At 44.9% G+C, this 26,345-nt stretch overlaps 1 protein-coding gene across 1 annotated transcript in view; it reads right to left on the bottom strand.

The window, feature by feature from the left end:
* Positions 1-26,345, bottom strand: part of Evl (Enah/Vasp-like) — a 120,726-nt gene extending 94,381 nt beyond the window's left edge. Inside the window, exon 1 of the mRNA XM_032908406.1 lies at positions 26,261-26,345. Coding sequence (XP_032764297.1) covers positions 26,261-26,265 — 5 coding nt within the window. The 5' untranslated portion in view covers positions 26,266-26,345. The remainder of the gene's footprint in view (positions 1-26,260) is intronic.

Below are 26,345 nucleotides of genomic sequence, written 5' to 3'. Positions count from 1 at the left end.
ACAGAAATCCTGCATCTTAACAATAACAAAACCAAAAATCATAAATGGCTGCACAGCAAAACTTGTCTCTGAAACTAACACATAAATACATACATGAGCACATGTGTATTTATGTATATACTCTGAAACACCACTAGGAAAATATAAGCTGCCAGCTAGATGGTATTGCAAATCCCATATCTGATGAGGGCCTGTATCTAGAATATACAACAATGTCTCAAAACTCAACAAAATGAAACGCCTTGACAAAGACAGAAAACAACCCAGTGAGGACTAGCTGGGTAGATCAGACATCCTCAGTAAATGACATACCATGGATCATTAATTAAATTGTCAGACCAGGCTTGTAGATAAACGGCTTTAACCTATCACTCATGAAGAAGAGGCAGGCAGATCTCTGAGTCTGAGGTCAACCTGGTCTATATAGCCAGTTCCAGGCCAGCCAGGACTAAGACTTTGTGAATAGGGAGACATTGCCAAAAAATATTTTTTAAAAATTTGGACTGATTAAAATAGATCCATACTTATCACTCTGCACAACGCTCAATTCCAAATGGATCAAAGACTTCAACATAAAACCAGATACACTGAACCTGACAGAAGAGAAGGTAGAGAATAACCTTGAACTCATTGGCACAGGGGAAGACTTCCTAAACAGAGCACCGCTAGCACAGGCACTAAGATCAACAATTAATAAACGGGACCTCATGAAACTGAAAAGCTTCTGTAGGCAAAGGACACTGTCATTAGGGCAAAGTCAGGATGGGAAAAGAGTTTTACCAACTCTACATCCAAGAGAAGACTAAAATATATGAAGAACTCAAGAAACTAGATATCAGAAAATCAAATAATTAAAATTTGGGGTACAGATATAAACAGAATTCTCCAACAGAAATCTCAAGTGGCTGAGAAACACTTAAAGGAACGGTGACTATCCTTAGCCATCAGGGAAATATAAAACCAAGACTACTCTGAGATTCTATCTTCCACCTGTCGGAATGGCTAAGATCAATAATAAAGGGAGCGCTCCTCCATTGCTGGTGGGAGTGCAAACCTGTACAGCTGCTATGGGAATCAGCGTGGCGGTTCCTCAGAAGGATGGGAATCGCTCTACCTCAATATCCAGCTACGCTAGTCTTGTGTGTATACCCCAAAGACACTTCATCCTGCAATGACACTTGCTCAGCTATGTTCATTGCTGCTCTATTCGTAATAGCCAGAAAAGTTGGAAACAACCTCTCTCTCCCTCAACAGAAGAATGGATAAAGAAAATGTGGTTCATTTATACAATGGAATATCACACGGCTATTTTAAAAAGTTACATCGTGAAATCTGCACACTAATGGGTGGAAATTAAAAAAAAATCATCTTGAGTGAGAGAACCCAGATCCAGAAAGATAAATATGGTGTGTATTAACTCACATGTGGATGTGGATACTAGCTATTAAATTAATTATAAGCAAGCTACAGTCTTCAGACCATAGAATTTAGGCGTAGAGGAAGGGACTGGGGGAACACATGGATCTCCCTGGAAGGAGGACATAGATTTTGTAGGAGAACTGGGGCTGGAAGGGCAGGAACAGAAGGTCAGGTGGGGAGGTGAGATTGATGGAGGGAACTAAAGGGTACCTGAGGAATAGTATGGAAACCTAGTACAGTAGAAACTTCCTAAAATATAGGAATTCAATTCTAATGGAGTTTCCAAATAATAAGGGAGACAGAGTTCCAACTGGCCATCTTTTATCATCCAAGGAAGCTTCCAGTACAAGGACTGGGTTACATCCAATTGAGTCGTTGACTCAAAGGTCCTGTGGAAATCTTCATACAACCCAGGTTGTTGCCAAGACAACAGGTTGCTCTCCACAGACTGACAGTAGGGCCCCATTGCTAAAGAAGTCGCCCACATACTCACTGAGCATGGATAGGTCAAGCTGGTGCCTAGATGGAACCCACACACCCTTCCCTACATTTTAGTGTCTTTGGTACAGGAGGTACTCCACAGGCTACCAAGAGAGAGCAGTGAACACCAACCCAGCAGCAAACCCTTTCATCTACAATGCTGTCTGTCCTGCCTGTAAAATATGGTAGGGCAATGCTGGCACCAAGCTTGTGGGAGTAACCAACTAATTTTGATCAGACTTAAGGCCTATTCCACAAGATGGAATCCATACCCAACATTGCTTGGGTGATCAAAAATCAGACTAGATAACCCAGAAATATTGGGTAAAACCAAGTACTATCAGTGTTTAAAAAAAATTGTGATAAAATGGTCCCTAACAATATTGTTATACTCATAGATCAGTGTCTTCCTTAGCCAGCATCAAAGAAGCTTCCTCCTGCAGCAGATGGAAACAAACAGAGAGACCACAGCCAGCATTACTCAAAGAGTGAGAGACCTTGGAACACACAGCTAGCTCTAAATGGGATGTAAATGGGATGTCTCCATCAAATCCTTCCCCTTAGAGCTCAGGAAATCCTGCAGAAGAGGAGGCAGAAAATGTGTAAAAGTCACAGGGGATGGAGGACAGAGAGGTGGGGGGGAAAAAGAGAGAGAAAGATAGGTTGATTATGAAGAAGATCAAATTGGCCCCAAGGAACTCGTCCCTAATCATCAGGAAGTAGTCTAATGATTACGTTATCCCTTCTTAACCCCCGACTACTCAGGAATCTCATTCCTTTCTTCTCTCTCCTTTTTCTTTACTATCTAGTGTTAGGGTGTTGAAAGGGTGGAAGAAAAGGGGGTGGAGAAGGGTGGAATAAAGAAGAACCCACAAAGTAGCAAAGAAAGCTACAGAGATTAATCTGAAGAAGGTGAGTTCAGTTCATGTGAGTGGCCACAAGCTACGCTGAATGGTCTCCTGAAACACTTGGGAAGAGAGAATTTCCTTGGACTTTAGTGTTAATAATTTAATGACATGCAGATTAGCATCAGAATAATATAGACCACACTTAAATTCATGCCACAGCAGAAGAAAAGGCAAGAACAGGGAAGAAATCAGAATGGTATGTCCACCCAGATGCGGACAGGAGCCACCCAGGGGTTGGTCAAGCTTGTTTTCCATTTGCTCACAGTGTGCCTCTCTATGCATGCAGATTCTGGGAGGACAACGGTCAGTTCAGTTGTTTCTGTTTTGTCAGACTTGATTCCATGTACACAGATATTTCTCTCTCTCTCTCTCTCTCTCTCTCTCTCTCTCTCTCTCTCTCTCTCTCTCTCTCTCTCTTTCTGTGTGTGTGTGTGTGTGTGTGTGTGTGTAGCCCCAGAAAAGGGCATTAGGTCTCCTGGAACTAGAGTTACCGATGGTTGTTGAGACACCATGTGGGCACTGGGAATCAAACACAGGTCTTCTGCAAGAGCAGCCACTGCCTTTAACAAGAGCCATTTTATGCTGCAAAACCCAAGCACGAATCAACCAAGTGTGGTATGCCTATTGGTGGGCTAAAAAGGAACGAAGTACCAAAACTGAGGTAGCATGAATGAACCATAGAAATGCTGTGAGAAACATAAGATGCCACTCAGAAGACCCCGTATGTTGTACGGTTGTTGGTTCTGATCAGAGACAGAGAGCAGATGAAGAGTTTCAGGCTGGGTTATGTAGGAATGGGGAGCAGCAGCTAATGAGCACAGGTTCCTTTGGCATGGCCACAGAACTCTAGGCTTCAACTGTGCTCATGTTTGCCCAACTGCATACTCTAAACCCATCATACACTTTAAACGGGGGAAGAAGGCTCTAATCCCTGGCACCAGACAGCAAAAAAGAAAATAAAATGACAGACACTTGCTCAGCACATACAAGGCTGGGTTTGGTCCTGATGCCACACAACAAACAGCACAACAAAGCTTGAATTTTATCAGTGCCAAAGGTGAGTGCTGCAAACGGCATTCTCTTAATGATGGAACAGTCCCTGAAAGGGGAGGGTAATAATGTGTGAATCACATGATAAGGGCCCTCATTCACACTGTGGTACCAGCATTAAACCCAGAGCAGTGTCTCCCTCTATCCCCAGCTCTTTAGACATGCTGTACCTGTATACATGTTGGACTTAGGTTTTGATCCATTTTGCCTTACGTTTTGTGTGTGGTTTGAGGGAGAGTCCAAGGTTACATAGACATGCTGCTACCCAATATTTGTTAAAAGGTGTCTCTCCCATTGATGGTCTTCTGGTGTTCTTGTTGACAACTGTTTATTAATGTTAATAATAATTTATAAATGAGTCTAGTTTGACACAGGCTTGAGGCACCCGGACTGAGCTGCATGTATAGAAGAACGTGTCTTCTACTCACATGGCCCAGGACTAAGGCTGGTGTAAGTTAAGTGTCTGATGAGTCATGACCCATCTGTGAGATTGACAGTCACACTGCCTCATCGCCCACAGACAACATTCAGAGACATATCATTGCCTGCTCTTGCAAAGGGGCCAATTTGGTCCTTTTCGGTGTTGCTCCTATCTGAGATTCTATCAGTCTGTTGCTTGAAATTCTGTTCCACTTAGTGATACAAAGCAAGGACAGTAATTCCCTTCTGTCCAGGAAAGGCAATGTTTATCAACAGGGCTCTGGGCTGCTCAGTTGGCAACCTCAGCTGCCAGGAAGACGCAGTGCTGGTGGGCACAGTTGATTTTTATCTGTAAGCTCCAGTATGGGCAACATTCTATTTTGTACACAGGGTTTTGTGTGTGCCCGATTCACATTCTTCCTATGCAGAAGGCAAAGTTAGAGAATCTAAATTACTTCTCTTCTTTTACCTATTGGTTGGTTGGTTGGTTGGTTGGTTGGTTGACTGAGACTGGTCTGTAGTAGCCCAAGCTCATCTTAAACTGAATATAACAAGCTGGCCCTGAACTTACTACCTTTTGGCTCAGAAGTTACAGAGGTGTGCACCACCCTGCTTGGTAAGAATCTAAACTAAGACTTGAACAAATCTGAGTTCAGTGGAAGGCAGGCATTCAGAAAAATCTAATTTGAGGTCAGTCATAGAGTAGATAGGCCCAATGGGATTTGCCTAAGTATATGGAGAAGAGAACTGAGGGTGAGAATATGCCAATCAAAAAACTATAAAGGGAAGGATCAGAACAAAGGCCATCCTTCTCATATTTTTTTTATAAAATAGCACTGTAGGGGCTGGAGAGATGACTCAGTGGTTAAGAACACTTGTTCCTCTTTCAGGTGATGTTAGTTCAAATCCCAGTACCCATGTCAGGCTGTTCACAACTGTCTATAACTCCAGCTTCAGAGAATCCAATGCCCTCTTCTGGCCCCTGCTGACACCAGCAAACACACACACACACACACACACACACACACACACACACACACACACACACACACTTGAAAAAATAAATAATATAAAAATAATAACAACAATAAAATCAAACAGCACATCCCTGTGTGTTTAAAATCACTTCTAGTCTGGTTTGAATACCTCATGCCATGTAAATACTGTGTAAAAAGCTATAATGTGAAAGGAATGGCAAGAATTAAGTCTACACATGTTCAGAACTGTTCATTACAGGCCTAACTATAGAAACTACATGTGGCCAACATTCCTGAGGTTAGATTTATATAAATTACTTCACGTTACTTTCACTGCATACAGTAAGATTCTCAGATGTTTGTAATGCAGAGAACAGTCACGGGGTACTCTGCCTCAAACATAAAAAGCGCAAGGCAGGCTACTGAGATGGCTCCTGATGCTCATCTGAACCACATGCAGGTGAAAGCAGACCGCCCTCTGACCCCACAGCCATACCTTAGCATGGCCACACACATGCTAATAAGGCCAGGTCCAGGAAGATGGCTCCGAGTGAAAGCACTGGCAATGAGGCTGATGGCTCAGTTTGATCCTTGGAACCCATGTTGAAAGGCAGTTGAAGTGGTGCCCTGAAGCTTGCAGGCCAGCCAGTCAGGAATACAATGTAGAAGGTGGGACTGACTCCTGAAAGCTGTCGTCCGACCTCCATGTGCACGCCATGGACCTGCCTAGAGCCCTGAGCTCAGGTAACAAGTGCACCAATGGCAATTGCTTCACTATCCACCATTTTAGGAATATTTCTGGAGAGCTTATCCACAAGTCAAGAATGGATAAAGATAAAACAACTGGGATGTGGGAGGATGGACCTGGAATCTCCTTAACAGAAAGCCATGAGATCCTAACTAAAATAAACAATCCAAATGTCAAGTATTCTAAAATCTGATTGCTTTCCTGCTGAAATGGGGGTGGAGCGCTCCATAAAGATGGGGAAGAAGGGAAGGAGGAAGACTGGGGGGAGGGGGCTAGAGAGATGACTCAGCAGTTAAAGGGTTTGCTATTCTTGCAGAGGACTCAAGGACTAAGTTCAGTTTCCAGCACCCACCCACCATGGGCACTCATGGCCACCTATAACTCCCGCTCCAGAAGGATCTGATGCCTATGGCCTCTACAGGACACAGCACATACATGCATACATGTAATTAAAAATAAAACTAGATCTTTTATTTATGGAATTTCAGTTCCATGTTTCTTAGCCTCCTTTTTCTTTTCCCCACTTGCACTTGACTTAGAGTGGGCTGGTGGAGAACACAGGCTGACAGTATAGCACAGTCCTGCCAGTTATCTTTCTGCACATCTAAGGCTCATTCCTTCCTTTTCAGAGTGGAGTAGGAAATGGGGTATAAGTCAGACATTGAACAATAATAAGAATTAAAAAGGCAAATGGCTAAGTAAGGTGGCCAAAACTAAAGCTATAAGAAAGCTGGGCTTCACTGCTCTGCTTGCCAGTCAGCCTGAGAGCCCTACCCAAAGCTGTCTATCTGAAAACCGAGGGCTTACAAACAGTCAGCACACATACAGGCACTTGACACATGTGAGTTGCTCCAAAGATAAGGGCTAAGACTACAGTGCCGGATAAATCAGGCGTGCTCTTGACCTCAGGACCAGTTCAGTAGTCCTCAATTATGGTTGCACATTTAAGTGTCTAGAGACTTCGAACAGATGAACGCATAACCCGAGATTAATACCTAGGGAAGGGCCCTGAGGGGTTGGGAGGAGTCCTTTTCAAGTATTTCTGTTGTAGTATGAAGAGAGAGCAGCTGAACTTTATGACGTTAGTTTATGACTCTACCCTTGAATGGTTTTAATTAGACTCATTCATTTTATTCTGAGTGCTTTGCCTAGATGTGCATATGTGCACCGCATGAAGTTAGGAGAGGACTCTGGATCCCTTGGAGGTGAAGTTAGACAGTAGTTGTGAGCCGTCATATGGGCGGGGACTAAACTCCGGTCATCTGCAAGAGAGTTGCTGTTCTTAACCAGTGAAGCATCTCTCTAGTTGCCCTTGTTAGTGTGGTAAATGTGTGTCCTCGCTTGGTTGGTTTGCGTTCTGTCTGCTTTTTGTGATGGCCGTTCTTGGCTGTCATCTTGACTGCATCTGAAATGAACTAAAGCCTAAGTAGCCAGGGATACTTGTGAGGGATTTTTTCCTAAATTAAATCATTGAAAGTGGGAAGATAGACCTTTAATCTGGGCCACACCCTCTGCTGGAAGCCTATTTAATGGACACAGAGGAGGGAAGCTTGCTCTTGTTGTTCTGCGTGGCAAGTCCATTCCTTCAGTAGCACTGGAACCTACTACTTCAGGATTCCAGCACATACTGAAGGCGAGCTGAGACACCCAGTCTGCCAGACTGAATAACTTCTAGATTAGCTGGACCACAGCCTATAGCCATTCTAATTAATAAATTCCGTGTGTGTGTGTGCACGCGCATGCGTGTATTCCACACACCTACATGTGTGTGTATATATGTGTGTGTATATATATATATATATGTATATATGTATGTGCATGCACGTGTCTAAGAAGGACCTATTGAAGCTGAGACCTTTGAGCCCTCAGATTCTCAAGGGTTATCTCACCAGAGAACAGTCTCTCCATCCTCAACAGAAGATGTGCTCGCTATCCTCTGAAAGAGTCAGTACCTTTCTCACCTGACTGAGAAAATTAGTTCTTCACTGTCTGCCAAACCAGCAGTGATTTTCTTTGGAGGAGATGCCAGGTTAGACAACATTGTCCCTGGAGTCCAAAAATAGTTGCCTCCAGACCCATAACCAGACTGAAAACGAAACAGACTCCTGGGAAGAGGGACAGAAAGTGCAGTCCGTGAGGAGGTACGGTACACTACTAATGAGCTAAAAACTTTACTAATTCGTTTTAGCAGAAGTCTGAGAAATACGTGTGGGAATGGATTTGAAGGGTCTAGGATAATGGTGAAAGGAACATAAAATTCGATCAGGCTGAGTTTATTGTCACAAGTCACTAAGTAGAGATTCGAGGTGTAATATGGAAACTCAGAGTTTATTTTTAAAAGTTATCAAAAGTTGGTTTGAATGGTTGCTGAGCATCCATGTAAAGATGGCCTACTGGAAAGGAGGTGGAGACCCCTGATATCCCCTGGCTTAGTGTTGAAGGGATTTTAAGGCTCAGGAAAATTGCAACGCTAGAGTGGCTACATTGTGCAAAGCCTAGCCATGCACATGGAAGGCCGGAAGACATTCCCTTCATTGCTCCTGTAAGCTGCAAACTGGTGAGGGGACATTGGCACATTGACGCTCTCTGTCGTCACCCTATTCCTGATGACAGACAGGCCTTACTGCTGGGGACGCTGCTCTCTGTTGGATGAATGGAATGCAATGAATGGGTTTAACTGGTAGTGGGGGCCAGTGGCAGCCCTGAGTCGCCAAGGCAAAGTGACTGTAATTATCATGAAGGGCAGCATAGACGAAGCAATGTCCATAATGGGCAGCCCAGTCAAATAGTTCTTACAGTGGCATGACAGACGGACCTTTGGAAATAGCTAACCAATCACAGTGTTCCAGGCATGAAAGGGATAAGAAGGCTACTATTTCAGGTAGTAGTAGTACATGTCTTTTATTCCAACACTCTTAAGTTTGAGGCCAGAATGGTCGGTCTATGGAGCAAGTTCTAGGGCAGCCTGGGCTACATGGACTATACAAAGAAACCCTGTATCAGAAGAACAAAACCAAAAACAAACAAAAAGATATTAAGATTTTTCTTTGATCTTTGTGAGTGGAAAAACTCAAACAAATGAAAGAAAGGCTATGTTGGATCATGGTTAAAGGGAATCTGACCCATGAATCAATTTCCAGACTTGAGCCAGTCTGCAGACCCAGAACTCGTTGAGTGAAGCAACAGCCAGGTTCACTTGATAAAATACCCAGGAGATTTCCTATTAGCCTTTCTTCAGCCCCTCTGTAGCCTTTTACAAAGGAAACTATACACTGTGGCTCTCCAGTGGAGTAGGGGCTTATGGAGGTCAGGGGGTTGAGGAAGCTTTGGCTGAAGTTAGACTCCCAGTATGTCCATCCAGTGGGTCCCTGAACTCATGCTGTGGGGATTTCCTCGGTCCTGGAATGTATAATTGAGACAGTTGTACTTAGAAGTTGGCAGGATTCTCACATTGGTTCCCTGACCTATGGAGTGAGGGCTGCTATGGTTGGAAAGACTACATGGAAGCCATTAGAGGTGACTCTGCCTGGGAAAACTGTGAAACAAAACCAGTATCATATCTCTGGGGCAAATGCAGAAATTAGGGCCACCATCAAGGACAAGAAAGATGCAAGGGTGGTGGTTCCCACCACATGTCCCTTTAACTCTCTTATCTGGCCAGTGCAGAAGACAGATGGCTCATGCAGAATGATAGGTGACTATCAAAAAATCAAGTAGCAACTCCAATTGCAGCTCGTATACCTGAGCAGGAGGTAGCAAAAACTTTGGACATTGGTAATATCTGTGTATCAGAGGATAGGAAATAAATCCAAACAAAATTCAACGGCCTTCTACCTGGATGAAATGCTTAGGAGTCCAGTAGTGTGTGGCATCTAGAGGTACTCCCTCCAAGATGAGGATTAGTTATTGCCCTGGGCCTGCCCACAACCAAGAAAGCAGCACGACGTTTAATGTGCCCATCTGAGTCCTGAAGACAGCACATTCCTCACTTAGGTGTGTTACTCCAGCCCATATACCAAGTGATATGTGGTAGCTTTGTGTGGGGCCTGGAACAGAAAGAAGGCTCTTCAACAGGGCCAGGCGGCTGTGCGGGCTGCTCTACCACTTGACCCAGCAGGCCCAATGGCACTTGAGGTGTCAGTGGCAAATAGAGATGTTGTTTGTAGCCTGTGGCAAGCCTACAGGTGAATCACAGAAGAAACCTTTGAGATTTTGGACAAGACTCTACCATCATCTGTACACACTATTCTCCCTTTGAGAGACAGTTCTTGGCCAACTAGTTTAGGCCTTAGTGGAAACTAAACAAGTGACAATAGGTCACCAAGTTATCATGTGACCTGAGCTGCCCATCATGAGCTGAGTGTTATATTCCCACCAAGTCAAAAAGTAGGACATGCACAGCAGCAACCCATTATCAAATGGAAGTGATATATATGTGATTGGACCTGAGCGGGATCTGAAGGCAGAAACAAGTTACATGAAGAAGTTGTCCAAATGCCTGTTTCTACTCCCAGTACAAAGCCATCTGCTGCCAAGTATGCTCCTATAGCGTCCTAGCTGCACTCTATGATTGGCTGAAGGAAAAAGAGAGGACCAGGGCCTGGTTTACTGATGGCTCTGCATGGGACAGAGGCACCGCCAGGAACTGGACAGCTGCAGCACTGCAGTCTCTTTCTGGGACAGCAGTGGAAGGCAGCAGCAAAGGGACGTTGTCACAGTGGGCAGAACGTGGGGCAGTATACCCGTCATTAGTTCATTTGGAAGGACAAGTGGCCAGATGTCCGATGCTTCACTGATTCATGGGATATAACCAATGGATTAGCTGGATGGCCAAGGACTAGGAAAGAGCGTAACTGGAAAATTGGTGAGAAGGACATCTGGAGAAGAAATATGTAGACCAATCTTTCCAAATGGGTGAAGGATGTGAAGATGCTGTGTTCCATGTAAATGCTCACCAAAAGGTGACTTCAGTAGAGGGGGGGTTCAATAATCAAGCAAACACAACAATCAGCCTCTTTCCCAAGCCATTCCAGTCACTGCTCAATGGGCCCATGAACAAAGAGGCCAAGGTGGCAGAGACAGAGGCTATGTGAGGACTTGACATGAACTTCCACTCACCAAGGCTACAGCTGCTGCTAAATGCCAGATCCACCCACAGCAGAGACCATTACTAAGCTCTAGATGGGGCAGCATTCCCCAGGGTGACTAGCCAGCGACCTGTTGGTAGGTTGACTATACTAGACTACTTCTGTGGAAAGGACAACACTTTGTTCCTACTGAAGTAGATACAAACTTATACTTATTCTGGATATCTGCCTTTCCTGCACTTAATGATTCTCCCGAAACTATCATCTGTGAACTTACAAAATGTCTTATCCACCATTATAGTATTCCACACAATATTTTTTCTGACCAAGGAACTCACTTCAAAGCCAGACAATGGGCCCATGATCATGGAATCCACTGTGCTTACCATGTTCTCTACCATTCTGAAGCTGCTGGCCTGACAGAAAGATGAAATGGCCTTTTGAAGACATATTTAAATCATCAATTATGTGGCAGCAGCCTACAGGCTGGGCCAGCGTTCTCTAGAAGGTGATATATGTTTTGATTCAGAGTCCAATATATGGCATGGTTTCTCCCATAGCCAGGATTCATGGGATGGAAAAGGGAATCGTTCTATTCACTATCATTCCTAGTGACCCACTATGAAAAGAACTTGCTTCTTGTCCTTGACCCTTAAGTTCTACTGGCCTAAAGGCTTTGGCTCTAGAGTAGGAAATGCTCCTGCCTGAAGCCACAACATCCATCCTACTGAACTGGAAGTTCTGACTTCCCCCTGGCCCCTTTGGGTTTATGATGCTCTTAAGCCTACAGGCTAAGAAAGGAATAGCAGTGTTGGGAGGGGTGATCCATCAGATTACCAAGGGATAACTGGATTGCTTCTCCACAATGAAGGTAAGAGAGATTATGTCTGGAGTGCAGGAGTCCTTTAGGGCAGTGGTTCCCAACCTTCCTAACGTTGCAACACTTTAATATAGCTCCTCAGGTTGTGGTGACCCCAACCATAACATTATTTTCATTGCTACTTTGTAATTGTAATTTTGCTACTGTCATGAATCATCATGTAAATATCTGTTTTCTGATGGTCTTAGGTAACCTCCGTGAAAGGGTCATTTGACAACTCTTTTGGTGCTACCATGTTCTGTGATGAGAGTTAGTGAGAAATTACAACAACCTAATCTCGGGAGGATGACAAATAGCACTAACTTCAGGGTTGAAGGTATGGTCATCCTCCATGAAAAGTGTCAACATTTGCTTGAAGCTCTTGCTGAGGGGAGAGAAAATACAGAATGAGTAGCAGAGAAAGACAGTTATAATACCAGCTAGGGCCACGTGACAATCATAAGAATGAGGACTATAACTGACATGAGTGTTTCTGTCTCATTTTGTTAAGAATCTATTTGAACAGATATTTATGGTTTCTTTCCTCAATTTCTTTATCATATAATGTAACCCTAATTAAGAGAATATCAGTGGTTATCATTTTAAGTTTGAGATACTAAAAGAATGCCCCTCAAGGGACATCACCACCTATTCAAATTTATAACACCTTTGCTATTGTATGTTGGATAATTATGTCATGGTAAGCACTGTCTTAGCATTGTATTGCTGTGAAGAGACACCACAACCATGGCAAGTCTTATAACAGGAAAGCATGTAACTGGCGCTTGCTTACAGTTTTCCAGTTTAGTCGATTGTCCTCATGCAATGAGTATGGCGGCACACCAGCAGACGTCAGCAGACGTGGCAGCTAAGAGCACTGCATCCTAAGACCGTAGGAAGAGGGAGCCACTGGGCCTAGCTTGGTGAGCTCCCTGCCCCACCAAAACCCACCACAAGACAGGGTTTCTCTGTCTACTCTGGATACCTGAAACTCACTTTGTATTGCAGACTGGGCTGGCCTTGAACTCAAAGGTCCACCTGTTTCTGCCTCAGGGGTGCAGGGACTAAAGGTGCGAACCCTTTTGGGAGGTGGGGGCAGGGCTTTTGAAAACCAAAGCCCACGTCCAGTGACACACTTCCTCCAACAAGGCTATACTTACTACAACAAGGCCACACTTTCTAATCCTCGTGTACTGCTACTCCCTAATGACAAGCATTCAAATCTGTGAGCAGGGAGGGTCATTCCTATGCAAACCACCACGGGTATAAGTATGGCCTGTGATTACTCTATTTGGAAATGGAGCATGACAGGAGATAAGACTGTGTCAGCAGACAAGGGTTTGATGCAATGCTGTTCTTGGTGGTTAGCTTGACCACATCTAGCATTAACTAAAACCCAAACAACTGGGTGTACCAGTGAGCGATCTTTTTCTTAATAAATCAAATGAAGTGGGCAAGATCCACTTTTAATCCTGATTTTTTGAAGTAGGAAGATATACCTTGAATCCAGATCTTTTGAGATAGGACACACATTAACTTGGCGACACCTTCTGCTGCCAGCCTATATGAAAGACAAGGAAGAAGGAGGCCTGCTCTCTGTGGCGGCTTTGCTTTCCATCCGCCTGGCACATCCATTCCCTCACTGGCACTGCAGCCCACTTCTCTGGGATTCCAGTGTGTACTGCGGACGGACCAGCTGAGACATCCAGCTCATGGCCTGAACAGTGACTGGAGTCCTACCAGGAGAATGATAGGACTGTCCTACAAAACATTCAAACCAACCCAAAGCTTCTCCAGTGAAAGCCAGATGTTAATATCAGCACCAGGATAAATGCCTGGAACAAAGACCTGTGAGGAGGATGGAAAATCCAGAAACACGTACAACTGATTATTGTGACAAAAACCAGGACTCCAAACACTGGAGGACTTTGTGAGGAGCAGTCCTTGGAGACCTAAACAACAGGTAGAAAAGGGCAATGTTGAGTCCATCTCTCAAACCAGGTGTTGAGTTCCAAATGGACCAGAGATTCGAATGTCAGAATAAAACCACACACACAAGCGCACGCATTGAAAATTAAACAAAATGGCTGACTTCAATCCAGGAGTGTAAAGTGTTTATTGGCTATGATTAAAAACTGAGAAGCAATGGCTAACATGAAGAATTAAGAACAAACGAGTGCTCACAAGAGCCCATTCCTGTTCTCCGCTGTGTGTCCAGTAAGATGCCATGGCCACTCCTCCTGGCATCTACACTGAGTACCGGCAGACTCCAGGGGCTAGTGTGCTGGGGCTCCCTCTGACCAGTGAGGTAGGAGCTTCTTCACGCTGCTTTCCCTTCTTCTCAGCTCTCAGGGCCTATATGAACATCTCCCTCCACATTTCTCTCACTGTGCCTTGATCTCAGGCTTGACCTTTTGGGAAACAAACCCAAAACACTATGGACAGAACAAAGTGGTGCTCTTCTTTTTTTTTTTTGGTTCTTTTTTTTTCGGGGCTGGGAACCGAACTCAGGGCCTTGCGCTTCCTAGGCAAGCGCTCTACCACTGAGCTAAATCCCCAACCCCAAGTGGTGCTCTTCTAATATGCATTAAGATAAATATATGACTAACATTTCAAAAACACTGCTCAGTGTAGCATCACCCTATGCCTTACATAGGGCTATGCATGACGGCGTCCATGGAGAGTCGGTATGGAAGGGGAGCTATAGTGTGACTATGAATGTCCCTCACAGGCTCATGCCTGTGCTGCAGCAGCTATATTTTCAGTCTTGGAAACCAAGGAGGTAGGACCAAGCTGGAAAGAGGTCACTGCAGGTATGTCCCCAGGGATAGTATCTTGTCCCCAGGACCCTCTCCCTTTATGTCTGTTCCCTTCTCGAATTAGGGTAAAGCTCCTATCTACATGCTCCCTCCCATGAGTTTCTGCACATTTGCAAAGAGCCAAACCACCCTCTAAAAACTAAAGAACTCCCATGTCCCTGGGAGGTCCCCCTGCCTGTCACTCCCTTACAATGCACTCAATAATTGTTGATGAACAAAAACCAAAAAACAAAAAACAAAAAACTTTGTTTTTACCACTACTCTGAACAGTTTTCTTTCCTTACATTGTTTCTGTGAGGTATTCGGTCACTGTGAAAAAAAGCAGCACAGAGGGAAAAGAGGAAGCTAACAGAAAGAAACAAGGCATATGACATGAGCCAGTGACCAAGGTAAGCCCGTGGTCAGCCTAGTGTCTGCCCTCAGAAGAACACCTCACCTCTCCATCTCCCTCCACTCTTACTTTAAGGCCCAGGCAAATCTCTGGGAAAACATCAGACAAAACCTGACGAACAGGGATCCTTTAATATAGCCCGCCAGCGGTCAAAGTAGTCAAGGTGAAGGAAAGAAAGCAAAAGCCAGGGGCTGAAGACACAGCTCAGCAGTTAAGAGCACACCGTGCCCTCCCAGAGGATCTGAGCATCCATGTCAGACAGCTCAAAATCTTCTGTAACTCCAGGGAATCCACGCCTCTGGCCTCGACAGGCACCCACATACGTGTGCACACACACGGAAACACACAAACCCATAATTTAAAATTTTTAAATAAACCTAAAAAATAAACATGAACTGTGAGAAACTTTCAGCCTAAGAAACAGAAAAAACACACGAAGCATTTGAACATGCATGGACACAGACTTGGAGAACAATGTCCAGCAGCAACCTGACACCAATGCACTAGACAGCTAGGGGCGCTGGCAGGGAGGAGTGTATGGAACTGGACTATCTGCAGTCATCCTACAAAACTGAAATCCTACAACAGGAGAATCCTCTCTCCCGCCTTCTCCCTAGAGGGGGACCTGGGACCTCCATCTGGAATGATGTGCACACAACCTCCTTTGCCGCTAATGATTTCCACACACGGGAAAGTTGAGAAACAGCTGGGACATTGAGTGTCACAGCCCTTACAAAGGGCATAATGGGGAAATCCACCATGTCATCAAACAAATTCCTCATGGCAGCAGTATGACAGCAGACAAAGGCACTGCCACCCAGCAATGCGCTAATTCTCTAAGCACAATGAAAACAGCTTGCGTCTCCGTGCCAATGTCTACCAGTTGACGTGGTTGTCTGCAATATCGTTAATTAGGAGAAGCCGAGCCAAGCCGAATGATGCCAGGGTAAACCGTCCACTTCAGCTGTCCGTTAGTGCCGATGACGCTTACAGAGCATCTACCAACCACCAGGCATGGCCATAGTTCTATGGAACCAACAGAGAGCAGAGGAGGCGCAATGTCTGCCTTTGTAAAGCCTGGGATGTTACCGGACAAACTTAAGTATTAAAACGTTTATTTAGGGGGTTGGGGATTTAGCTCAGTGGTAGAGCGCTTGCCTAGCAAGCGCAAGGCCCTGGGTTCGGTCCCCAGCTCCGAAGGAAAAAAAAAAAAACAAACAAAAAAAAAACCGTTTATTTAAGAGAAAACACAGACAGCCCAAAGGCAACTAGCAGGGAAGGCCCTCCATCCAGGCTGCAGGGCAAGGGCCACGTTCATACGGAAGGAAATAGAAGCTTTACATTGTTTTTGAAAGCGGCAGGAATGGTGGCGGTGCTGGGACTAAAGCTAGAGATGCCCAGAGCTAAATCCCCGGCTCCAGATTCGAAGGCTAAGAAATCAATTAGTAAAGTGACAACGGCAAGACTTTACCAGCTGTGTGATTTAGTTACCAGGGTTTTTTTTTCCTAAGGGTTATGAGAACAGTGAGCACAGCTCCACAGAAGTCACAGCATGGCGGGCAAGACAGAATGTTTACAGGAGAGGGGGTGGGGTAGAACCTTTAAAGAGCAGGCCCAGGGAAGACCTAGCACAGGGCAAATGACAGCAGGTGTGAAGAGGCTGCCTAATCCCAACCTTCTAAGCTCAACTGTCTACAGTCTCTGGAAGATGCGAAGGAAGTGCATGTGGAGCTATACAAAAGCGTCTCTCGGTAAGAGCACATTGACTTGGGCCTCTTGGTGGGCGTGGTTTTGCACTTTTGGTACCATTATCTTTTCTGCCCATCAACAAGATCTCCTGGTTTACCTTCAACAGTTGCCTCGTGACGTTTATAGAACATGACTCTGACGTAATTTTAGAACTGAAGTATCCGTCAGGCATGGTGGCACATGCCTTCCTGAATCCCAGCATTCAAGAAGCTAAGGCAGGAGGACCGTGAATATCAGGCCAGTCTATGCAACAAGGGCAGGAGACATAGCTTAGCGACGGACTGCTTATCTAACATGTGTAAAACCTGGGTTTGCCCAGACAGAAATTAAATAAGTAAACTAATATTGAGGAACCAATAACAACTTCTGTTTCTACCCCCAATTATCACACACGGAGGACATTATATTGTGACCTGTTAAAAGGACAGATATCTGCAATCAGAATCATTCTCCATTTCCCAGGGATTATTGTCCTCACAAATAGAAAGAAGCAGGATATATATCACAGATGAGAACTTTTAGTATGTTCTCATCTGATATCACAAAACCCTAGGAAGTGAGACTGTCAGATTTATATTTCATTTGCAAATGGAGGACCATATACTTAAATTACTTGTTCAATATGAGTTAGCTACTAGGCAGCAGCCTGGGGACGATCCAAGTCTGCCTGAGTAATCAAGGGCTGCCTAAAGTACATGGGACAAACTAAACTCAAATTTATAAATACCAACAAAAGTTTGTTTCCATTCACACAGCCCAAAAGACCAGGACTTCGTATTTAACACCCACACAAGAACCGGGAGCAGGGCTCCCCACCTCTGGTGGGCAGATGGAACTATGCCATTCTAAACCTAGACTCCTTCCTTCCCTTACTCCCCTCATTTGTGATGTAGCATCTGTAATCATCTGACTATGTCATACATGTATCATCTGACTATGTCATACATGTATCATCTGACTATGTCATACATGTATATGACTAACTTTGGTCCTCTTCACTCCCTCTTACCCAGCTCACATGTATCATCTGACTATGTCATACATGTATCATCTGACTATGTCATACATGTATCATCTGACTATGTCATACATGTATATGACTAACTTTGGTCCTCTTCACTCCCTCTTACCAGCTCCATTCTTCCCTCCTTCTCCCACCAAACACCAAAACATTCTTCACAGTAACCCCCCACCTTGTTCCCATGTGCTTTGTATGTATGTGACCCAGAGTTGAAAACGGCTTCCTACAGGAGCGAGGGTAGGAGGCTATCTACTAAAGTGTGGGCAACATATCTGTGGCACACCAAAGAAGAAAAACGCCCCTTCCCTAGCCACCATAGCTGTCCCACAGAGAGGAGTGTGGGTCTTATAAGCCCTTCCCCAATCTAGGATGGAATGTTGTTGGCCCCAGATTTTTACAGGTCGTATGCAGGACATCGGAGGTGTTGAGTTTGAGAGTGCATCAGCCATGCCATGCCCAGAAGACATCATTTCAAAGCACATCTCTCCAACCTCTGACCCTTACATTTTTTCTGTGATGTCCCCTGAGCCTTGGAAGGTGGGGAGTTTGTGTGAGAGTGTGTGTGAGTGTGTACATGTCTGCAGGTGCTATGTACGTGTGTGTGAGCATGTGCATGTGCGCATGCAATTGATGTCCCATTTAGAGCCAAGCAGTCCCATTACTATGTCTCGGCTTTGGCCCATTGTGGTCTCTGCACTAACTGCTATCGTCACCTTACAAATAGATGCTTCTTTGACCTCCCTTTCTAGCTTACCTTTGCCTTTCTTTGTTTTGAGAGAGAACTTCTAACTTAAACCTTCGGGGTTAAACTTGCTTTCCCAGTTTTACCTTTTTCTCTCACTTAGATTTAACGTTCTGGCTGTCCTGTATATAGACAACCCTTAAAATGTTTATCCTCCTTGGCCCCTGCAATCCAGTTGCTAACTGACCTTGAGGTGCACACAGATATTCACCTCAGGTTTGCTTACAATGTTGAAGCTGTGAAGACAGGTGCTCTGGTAAGTCCTGGTGTGCCGTGTAAACTGCAGCTACTGCAAACGTTCCCACAGAAGACTGAAGGGAAGGGAAAGCATTTGTCAGAGGTTAAGATGCCTGGCAAATAATGTGCCGGGGCACCAGGCTTATTCAAATGCTATGCCTAAATGGGGAGAGAGAACACATCCACTGCTAACTTTAAATAACTCTTTAAATGCAGCACAGACGGACCTCAAGCTCAGTCCTCCTGCTTCAGCCCCAGTGCTGGTTGGAAGGGAGTGGGCCACAACACAGTTTCAGTGCTGACTTTAGTTGTCTTCCTTGTACTTGCTCCCCGATTCTCCACATTCAACATACACATTTAAACCAGGAAGAAATATTTTTCAAAAGGTAAGAAAAAAATTTCCACTAGAAAATGGCTTCTGCGGAGGTGATTCTCTTACACTATGAAGGAGAGACCTCTGCTTATGACTGTTTCAGAGGGGCTGCAAGGTCGTTGGCTGTAGATGCTCTGTCTAAGTTACTGCTGATCTGAGAGCAGCATTCAGACCTACCCACAACTTGAGAGCCTCTTCACCAAGTGTCAGGACTATTGTTGAGTTTCTCAGACTTGTGTGTGCAAATTCCCCTTAGAGAAGAAAATCCCAAAGGAAACAGTGTTGGTTAACCTACGCCTCATGTCTATAAAAGTAGATGAGCAAAATAAAAATGAACATTAAATCAAACCAAGCCAGCAGAACTCAGTGACAATACTTTGTAAGTCTCTGACCTAATAACTGATTGATTTTCAACTTTTGATTGATGCTGTAGCACTGAGAGTGGAATCCAAGGCCTATCATGAGCTGGGCAAGTCCTCTACCACTGAACTGTATGCCCAGAGTGACACTAATTTAATAGAAGAATGCTACTGCTCAAATTAAAATCACTGTCCATGGTAAAATGACATCAGCACACGCACACAGGGGAGGGAGGGAGGGAGAAAGGGAGAGCGCGTGAGCGTGGCCCACCTGAGACTGGCCTAGGCTCTTTACAACTGGTCTTAGCAGTATGGCAAGAACAACTAGAACATGCTTGTCTACCCTTAACCTGGGCAGTAAGTTCAGAACGGTACTTGGCCTGCCCGTGTTAGTGAGAGGCCAATGGTGACGGATGGACGAGACCTGTTTGCATCTGTGAATCTTATGCTATGCTCTGCTGTGTTCAGCAGTCTATGACACACACTGGCACAGCGTGCTGCTGGGTCACGTGAGATCTTCCCAACACATACAGACCTGCCCGTTTGCCTCACACATGCAAAGCTGGCCCTGGCAGAGGCGGCTGAGCTTTCTGAGGGTTACAGGACAGTCACGTCTTCAGACAATACAGTCGCAGCCATGCACCTTTGGGTTTTGGCAATGGCTTGCTTACATTGACATCCAATCCAAAGAGCACACTCTCGCTCTGTAGCCATTTCCTCTGAATTGAAACATCCCCTCCTGGAAGGATATTCCTGAGACTCAGCAAAGTCTCTAAGAAGGCAGGAAAGACTGAACAAAGCACTTCCCAGATTATACAAGGAGTAGACGTCCACTGGGGCTGAGAAGGCCCTAGGGTAGGGCTACCTAGAGTTATATGGAGAACTCCAGGGATGCAGTTGCCCAAGTCACTTATGCTTCTGTTCATAACCCCTGATAAGCTCACTGGGTCTACCACCTAGCTGGAATTGGGTGTAATCACTCTTCAGTCTGTCATTGGTTCCCTTGGAGGTATAGACATGTACATCTCCCCAGAAAACTGCACAATCGCTGATATGGCCAGCACATAAATCACTGCTGCAGCCAAGCATCTGACCAGGGATTCCGAAGAGAACAAAAACTCCAGCCTATTAAAGTGCAAACCCCCAGACAAATCCTAACTGTAAAAGCGATGGCACAAAACACTAGGATATGACTCAATATCATAACAAATTAAAGGGCTACATAACACATATTTTAAAGATAAAAGGTAAAGTGGGAAAATGTTTACAGAAGACAAGATTGCCAACAAACAAGTGACTAAAAGACGCTTTAATAAAGAACACATTCCTCTAAGTCCCTCAGGAGTGAACACTAGTTGTCGGACAGTCTTGAAGACTTAGCTCTTGGCCTGCAGGAGTTGAGAAAGCCAGTACCAGAACCGAGTTATAAGGACGTTGAGGCAAGAGGACTGCAAGCTTGCAGACAGCTTGAGATACACAGAGTTCCAGGTCAGCCTTGGTCACATAGCAAGACTCTGTCTCAGAAAGCCAAATCCAACCACACACACACACAAAAAAAACTGAATGAAAACTAGAGGACACTCAGGAAGTATCCATTCTTAGCAGAGTGAGAGAAATCTCCACACTGCAGAGGTCTGGAAAGCCTTCTTTTTTCTATCTTGTAAATTGTTTTATTTCTGATGCGGGTCTGGCTATGTTGTCTAGTCTGACTTCAAACTGCTCTGCTCAAATGACCTCCCACCCCAGACCCTGGGAGTCACAGGTGCCCCCCACCTGGCTCCTGTATGCTGATCACTAGGAAGAAAAAGTAGAGGAGGGACAGTTCATTTTCCTATACTTAAAAATAACCAAATCAAATCAACAGTTGGCCACAGACAAAAGGATCCCTGTACTATCTGCAAAAACCAAACACTTCAGGCGGGAGTAAATATAAATGTTACAGATGTCCAGCTATCAGTATTTTCAACAATGAATCAAGTTAAATCAATTTTAAAACAATGTTTCAAATGAACGGCAAAGAGGAGAAATAAGAGAATGAGCAGTTCCTCCTGGAAGACATTTTAGGAACTTATATTTCTATAACCTGCCTCCCTACTCTACTGAGAACTGTACTGTTTCTGGTCAAATATGGCAGATTCTTCTCAAGAAGACCCTATGAAAAGATGAGTTTTTACCAAATAAACAACTAAAGAAACCACACAGGAGAAATAAACAAGCATGAATCAAGAAGCACCCCCACCCCCACCCCAAATCCCTGATTTACACTCCAGAGCTGAAATGACATTTTAAAGATCAATCTTATGTTAAGGAGTTCAAGTTTGTTTTGTTTAGTTTTTTCCAATGATACAAGAACATTTAACAAACCACTGGCGACTAGACAACTGGGTGCAGCTGGGACAAGCAGTCGGCTGTTACTATCCTCCACAGCTCCCACCGCTCACTCGGCAGCATAATCTCCGGAACTGAATTTTGATTTGAAGTGTCCCAGGAAAATACAAAACAAAAAACAAAAAAAAAAAAAAAAAAACGAGTAATTTTGTTTCTGATAACTGTGGACTAAGTAAATCAGAAGAATATAGTTAACAGCTATAAACACCAGGCAAAAGATTACAAATGCTTGCTTAGAGCCACTGCAGTAGTCTGTCAGAGACTGAGAAGGTACGTACGCTGCTGGTTTGTCAGTTTGACACAACTGAAGTCACCTGGAAAGAGGGGCCCGCTGATGAGAGACAGCCTCTGTAAGGCTGTCCTGTAGGCAGATCTGTGGGTGCACTGTCTCAATTAATGACTGACGTGGCAGGGCCCAGCCCACTGTGGGTGGGGCCACCTCTGGACAGGTGGCTCTGGCTGTATTGGAAAGCAGCTGAGCAGCCACTGGAGGTAAGCCAGAGCAGTGGTGGTCTCGGCTTCAGTTGCAGACAGGTTCCTGTTGGCTCCCCTGACAATGGACTTTAACCTGTACGCCAAGTAAGCTCCAGGCTGCTTTTGGTCAGCATGGTTTATCACAGCAACAGAAAAGCAAACTAGTCTGCTCCCTAAAAGCAGGGGTGATTCTGAGAAGAATGTTAAGACTTAGTCTGGGGTGGTGGGGAGTGCAGGTGTTGGTGAGGAGAAATCATGAGGGTGGAAGGATGAACAGAACAGGCTGGTCCTGCTATGGAATGAAACTCAGCTCAGAAACATTTCATTCGGTCCCTGAAACTGGACCAAGGAGACCCCACAGTGGAGCAAATGTGAATTACCTCTAGGGGACAAGACCATCATCTTCGGCCTCAAATTACGTTAAAAAACAATTTGTGGCCAGGACATATTTTAGAAGGAGGAGGAAGAAAGAGAAGGAGGAGGAGACAGGCACATAAGGAGCAACAATATGCATGAGATCAGCAGAAAAGGCCCTGGAAATGACTGAGTATGGACACTGTGTAGCAAACAGACAAGGCTGAGAAGCTGAGCAGATAATTGGAAACTTAAAAAGACAGCAGACGGTTGGGGATTTAGCTCAGTGGTAGAGCGCTTGCCTAGGAAGCGCAAGGCCCTGAGTTCGGTCCCCAGCTCCGAAAAAAAAAAAGAACCAAAAAAAAAAAAAAAAAAAAAAAAAAAAGACAGCAGACTGTGGTTGACGCAATGACTGAGCTAAAACCACAGTGCATAGTTTCAATGGTGGTGTCTATAAAGCAGAAGAGAGACAGGTGAAGAGACATCCAAAACGAATGGCGAGGTAAAAAAAAGGGGGGGGGTAAAGGAGGAAAGTGAAATAGATATCTATACAATGGTCCACATGAATGACTTCAGTCCTAGAGCAAATGTAAGAGAAAATGGGTAAAGGCAGTCCTAGCAGCTGGTGCAGGAAAAGCTAACGGAACAGATGAGTCCATAGATTCAAGAAGCCATACAATCAGCACTCAGGAGGCAGAGACAGGCAGAGCTCTGAGTGTGAGGCCAGCCTGGTCTACAGAGAGAGTTCCAAGACAGCCAAGTCTACAGGGAGAGACTAGAAAAGAATGAGAAGGGAGAGAGGGAGAGGAGGAAGAAGAGGAGGAGGAAAAGGAAGAAGAGAAAGGGGAGGAGGAGGAAAAGGAGAAGGAGGAGGAGGGGGAGAGGAAAGAGGAGGAAGAGGAGGAGGAGGAAGAAGAGGAGAAGTAGGAAGAGGAAGAGAAAGGAGGAGGACGAGGAGGAGGAAGAAAAAGGCATAGGAACCTAACTATAAAGATAAAAACACATAACAGACTGATATTGAGCAAACTTGTCATCCCAGCTCTTAGGAGGCTGAGCACAGCCAAGGAGTAGAAACCAGCCTGGGTTACAGTGACCTCGTATCTCAAAAAAAAAAAAAAAAAAAAAAAAAAAAAAGCCAAACACCTAGAAGCAGACAAAGCAAGCCCCACTCTCCTGACATCTGAAGCACGTTACATAACATAGCAAGTGACTCCTCACCAGAAACAGTCAAGTCAGACTACAAGACAGCGTGAAAAGCTGGAGGCAGGGGAGTGCTGAATTCCGAAACTAACCAATGAAAGGAGTGTTTAAAGTGGAGGAAAAGGTTCTAATGGGAATGGTTGCAGAGCTCTGTGGACAGTCTAAAAACCATGAACTGCATGCTTCCCTGGATGCTTTGTGCTATGAGTTATATCTCAATAAAACTGCTTATAAACCAGAGGAAGGTGAAGGATAAACATTTTCAAACAAAGTCTAACAATCTGCTCCAGCAGAACCTACACTAAAAAATACTAAAGGGACCAGGCCGGCAGTGTACACTCAGAATCCCAGCAGATAGGAGATGGTTAAGTTCCAAGTCAGCCTGAGACCCTGCTCAAAAACAACAAAAACAAAGACACAGGAGATGGTTTCAAGGATAAACTGCTTCCCATGCAAGCTTGAAGGTCTATCCGTATAACCCATATCAAAGTAGGTGGGTGTGGCAGCCTCCCTACAATTCTGTTAGGAGACAGGACCACAGATGGTTAGTGGCCAGCTGTGGGTTCAACTGAGAGACCCTGCCTCAATGAAGAAATTGGAGAATAACTCCTAATGCTAACCCCAAGCCTGGGTGTGCCCCCGCCCCTACGGAATGTATATGCACACATGCACTCATATACATAAAAGATACAAAAAGCAAACAAGCAAAAGCTTCGGATAGCAATCAGTGGGTGCGTGCAAGACCCTTGCCTTGGTCTGATACACCCAACATTGCGATAGGCAGAAAGACAGACACTAAAAGACGTTCTTCAGACAGATATGACCCCAAAAGGAAGTCTGAAAGATGACAAAGATGGCATTGCAGCTGAGGGAAACAGTGAGCTTGGTAAACGATGAGGAATAAATCATGATAGGTAAATGTGAAAACAGTTCCTTTTTCACATTACACAAAAACCAGTTCCAGGTGGACCATATCATTTTATATAAAAAGCAAAATATTAAAATTTCTGCAAAATGTTAGCAAGCTATCTTCTTCACTTAGGAATAGTAACTCTACCAATTAGGAAGAAGACAACTCCTCACGCTAAAACTGGACAATATTTAAACAGACACTTAATTTTTAAAAAATGCCAAACACACACAGATGGACAATCAGCCTCTTCAGTCAACCAGAAACTGCAAATTAAAACCCTGATGGAATGTCACTTCACACTCACCAGAATGGCTAAAATTTCATCAGACAATACCAAGGGGTGTCAGGGATTTTAAACAAGGGCTATTAAATGCTTGCTAGTATAAACTGGTAACATGACTTTGGGAATTTTAGTTCTATCCACTACAACAAAAGATGTACATGATTTTATGTTTAAATAAAAAAAAAACAACAAAAACCAACAACAACCTGCTTGTGGGTAGGTAGAATATATGTTCATTAGAAATGAATGCTTTTGGCATATTCGCCGAACGGTTAATAGCCCAAACAACCCAAAAGTCTATTAACATTAGCAGAATGGATAAAGTGTGTACTGTCTACACTACGCAGGACAGTAGATAATAGAAACCTGATGGATGAACTTCAGAAATACCTTGGATGAAAGAAGACAGACACAAAAATTACATAGTGCATTATTGAATTTATACAGTTCACAAAACAGGTGAGACGAATCTACAATTGGACACTACAGTGTTTTAAGAAAGATGTATCTAGAAGATAAAATTGCACAGAAAGAGAAAAAAAAACCGGCATACGCTGCCATGCGCCCCGCCCCGCCCCCCACCCCACCCCAGAAAGCAGGCTAAGGTTAGTCTGGAAAGGAAAGCTGGGTGCAGCAGCGATGAAGAGAGCACGGGAGTTTCTGGGTGTTGACAAGGTTCCGGCTTAGTGGCACATCAAAAGCCGTACCTTTTGGGGGTTACACAATGTGCGGGTTTGCAAGAGAAAGGGGACAGGTCAGAAAGAAAGGTGATGATGAGAGCGCCCTGATGGAGATGAGCTACAGAAGCCGAAGTGAACAGGACCGCCGCTGAGGCGCGCACAGCCGGCAGACACCACAAGGCGGGCGCGGCCTCCCGCGGACCCCGCGGCCTGACTGTCTTCTGGTGCTTGGACCGCCGGCTGAGGGTTCCGGTGCCCCCTCGATGCTCCGACACCCGCCCTCCACGCCCGGCGCTCCAGGCCTCGCCGCGCTCGAGGCCCCTACTCACCTCATCGTGGCTGCCGGGCGGGCACGGGGCCGGGGATGAAGGCGCGGCGCGACGGGGCGCTAGCGGGGCAGCCGGCCCCGGGCGC

The sequence above is a fragment of the Rattus rattus genome, chromosome 7, assembly GCF_011064425.1.
Source record: "Rattus rattus isolate New Zealand chromosome 7, Rrattus_CSIRO_v1, whole genome shotgun sequence".
NCBI lineage: Eukaryota > Metazoa > Chordata > Mammalia > Rodentia > Muridae > Rattus > Rattus rattus.
The sequence above is the reverse complement of the archived record's forward strand: the minus strand, read 5'-3'. Positions and strand labels throughout refer to the sequence as shown.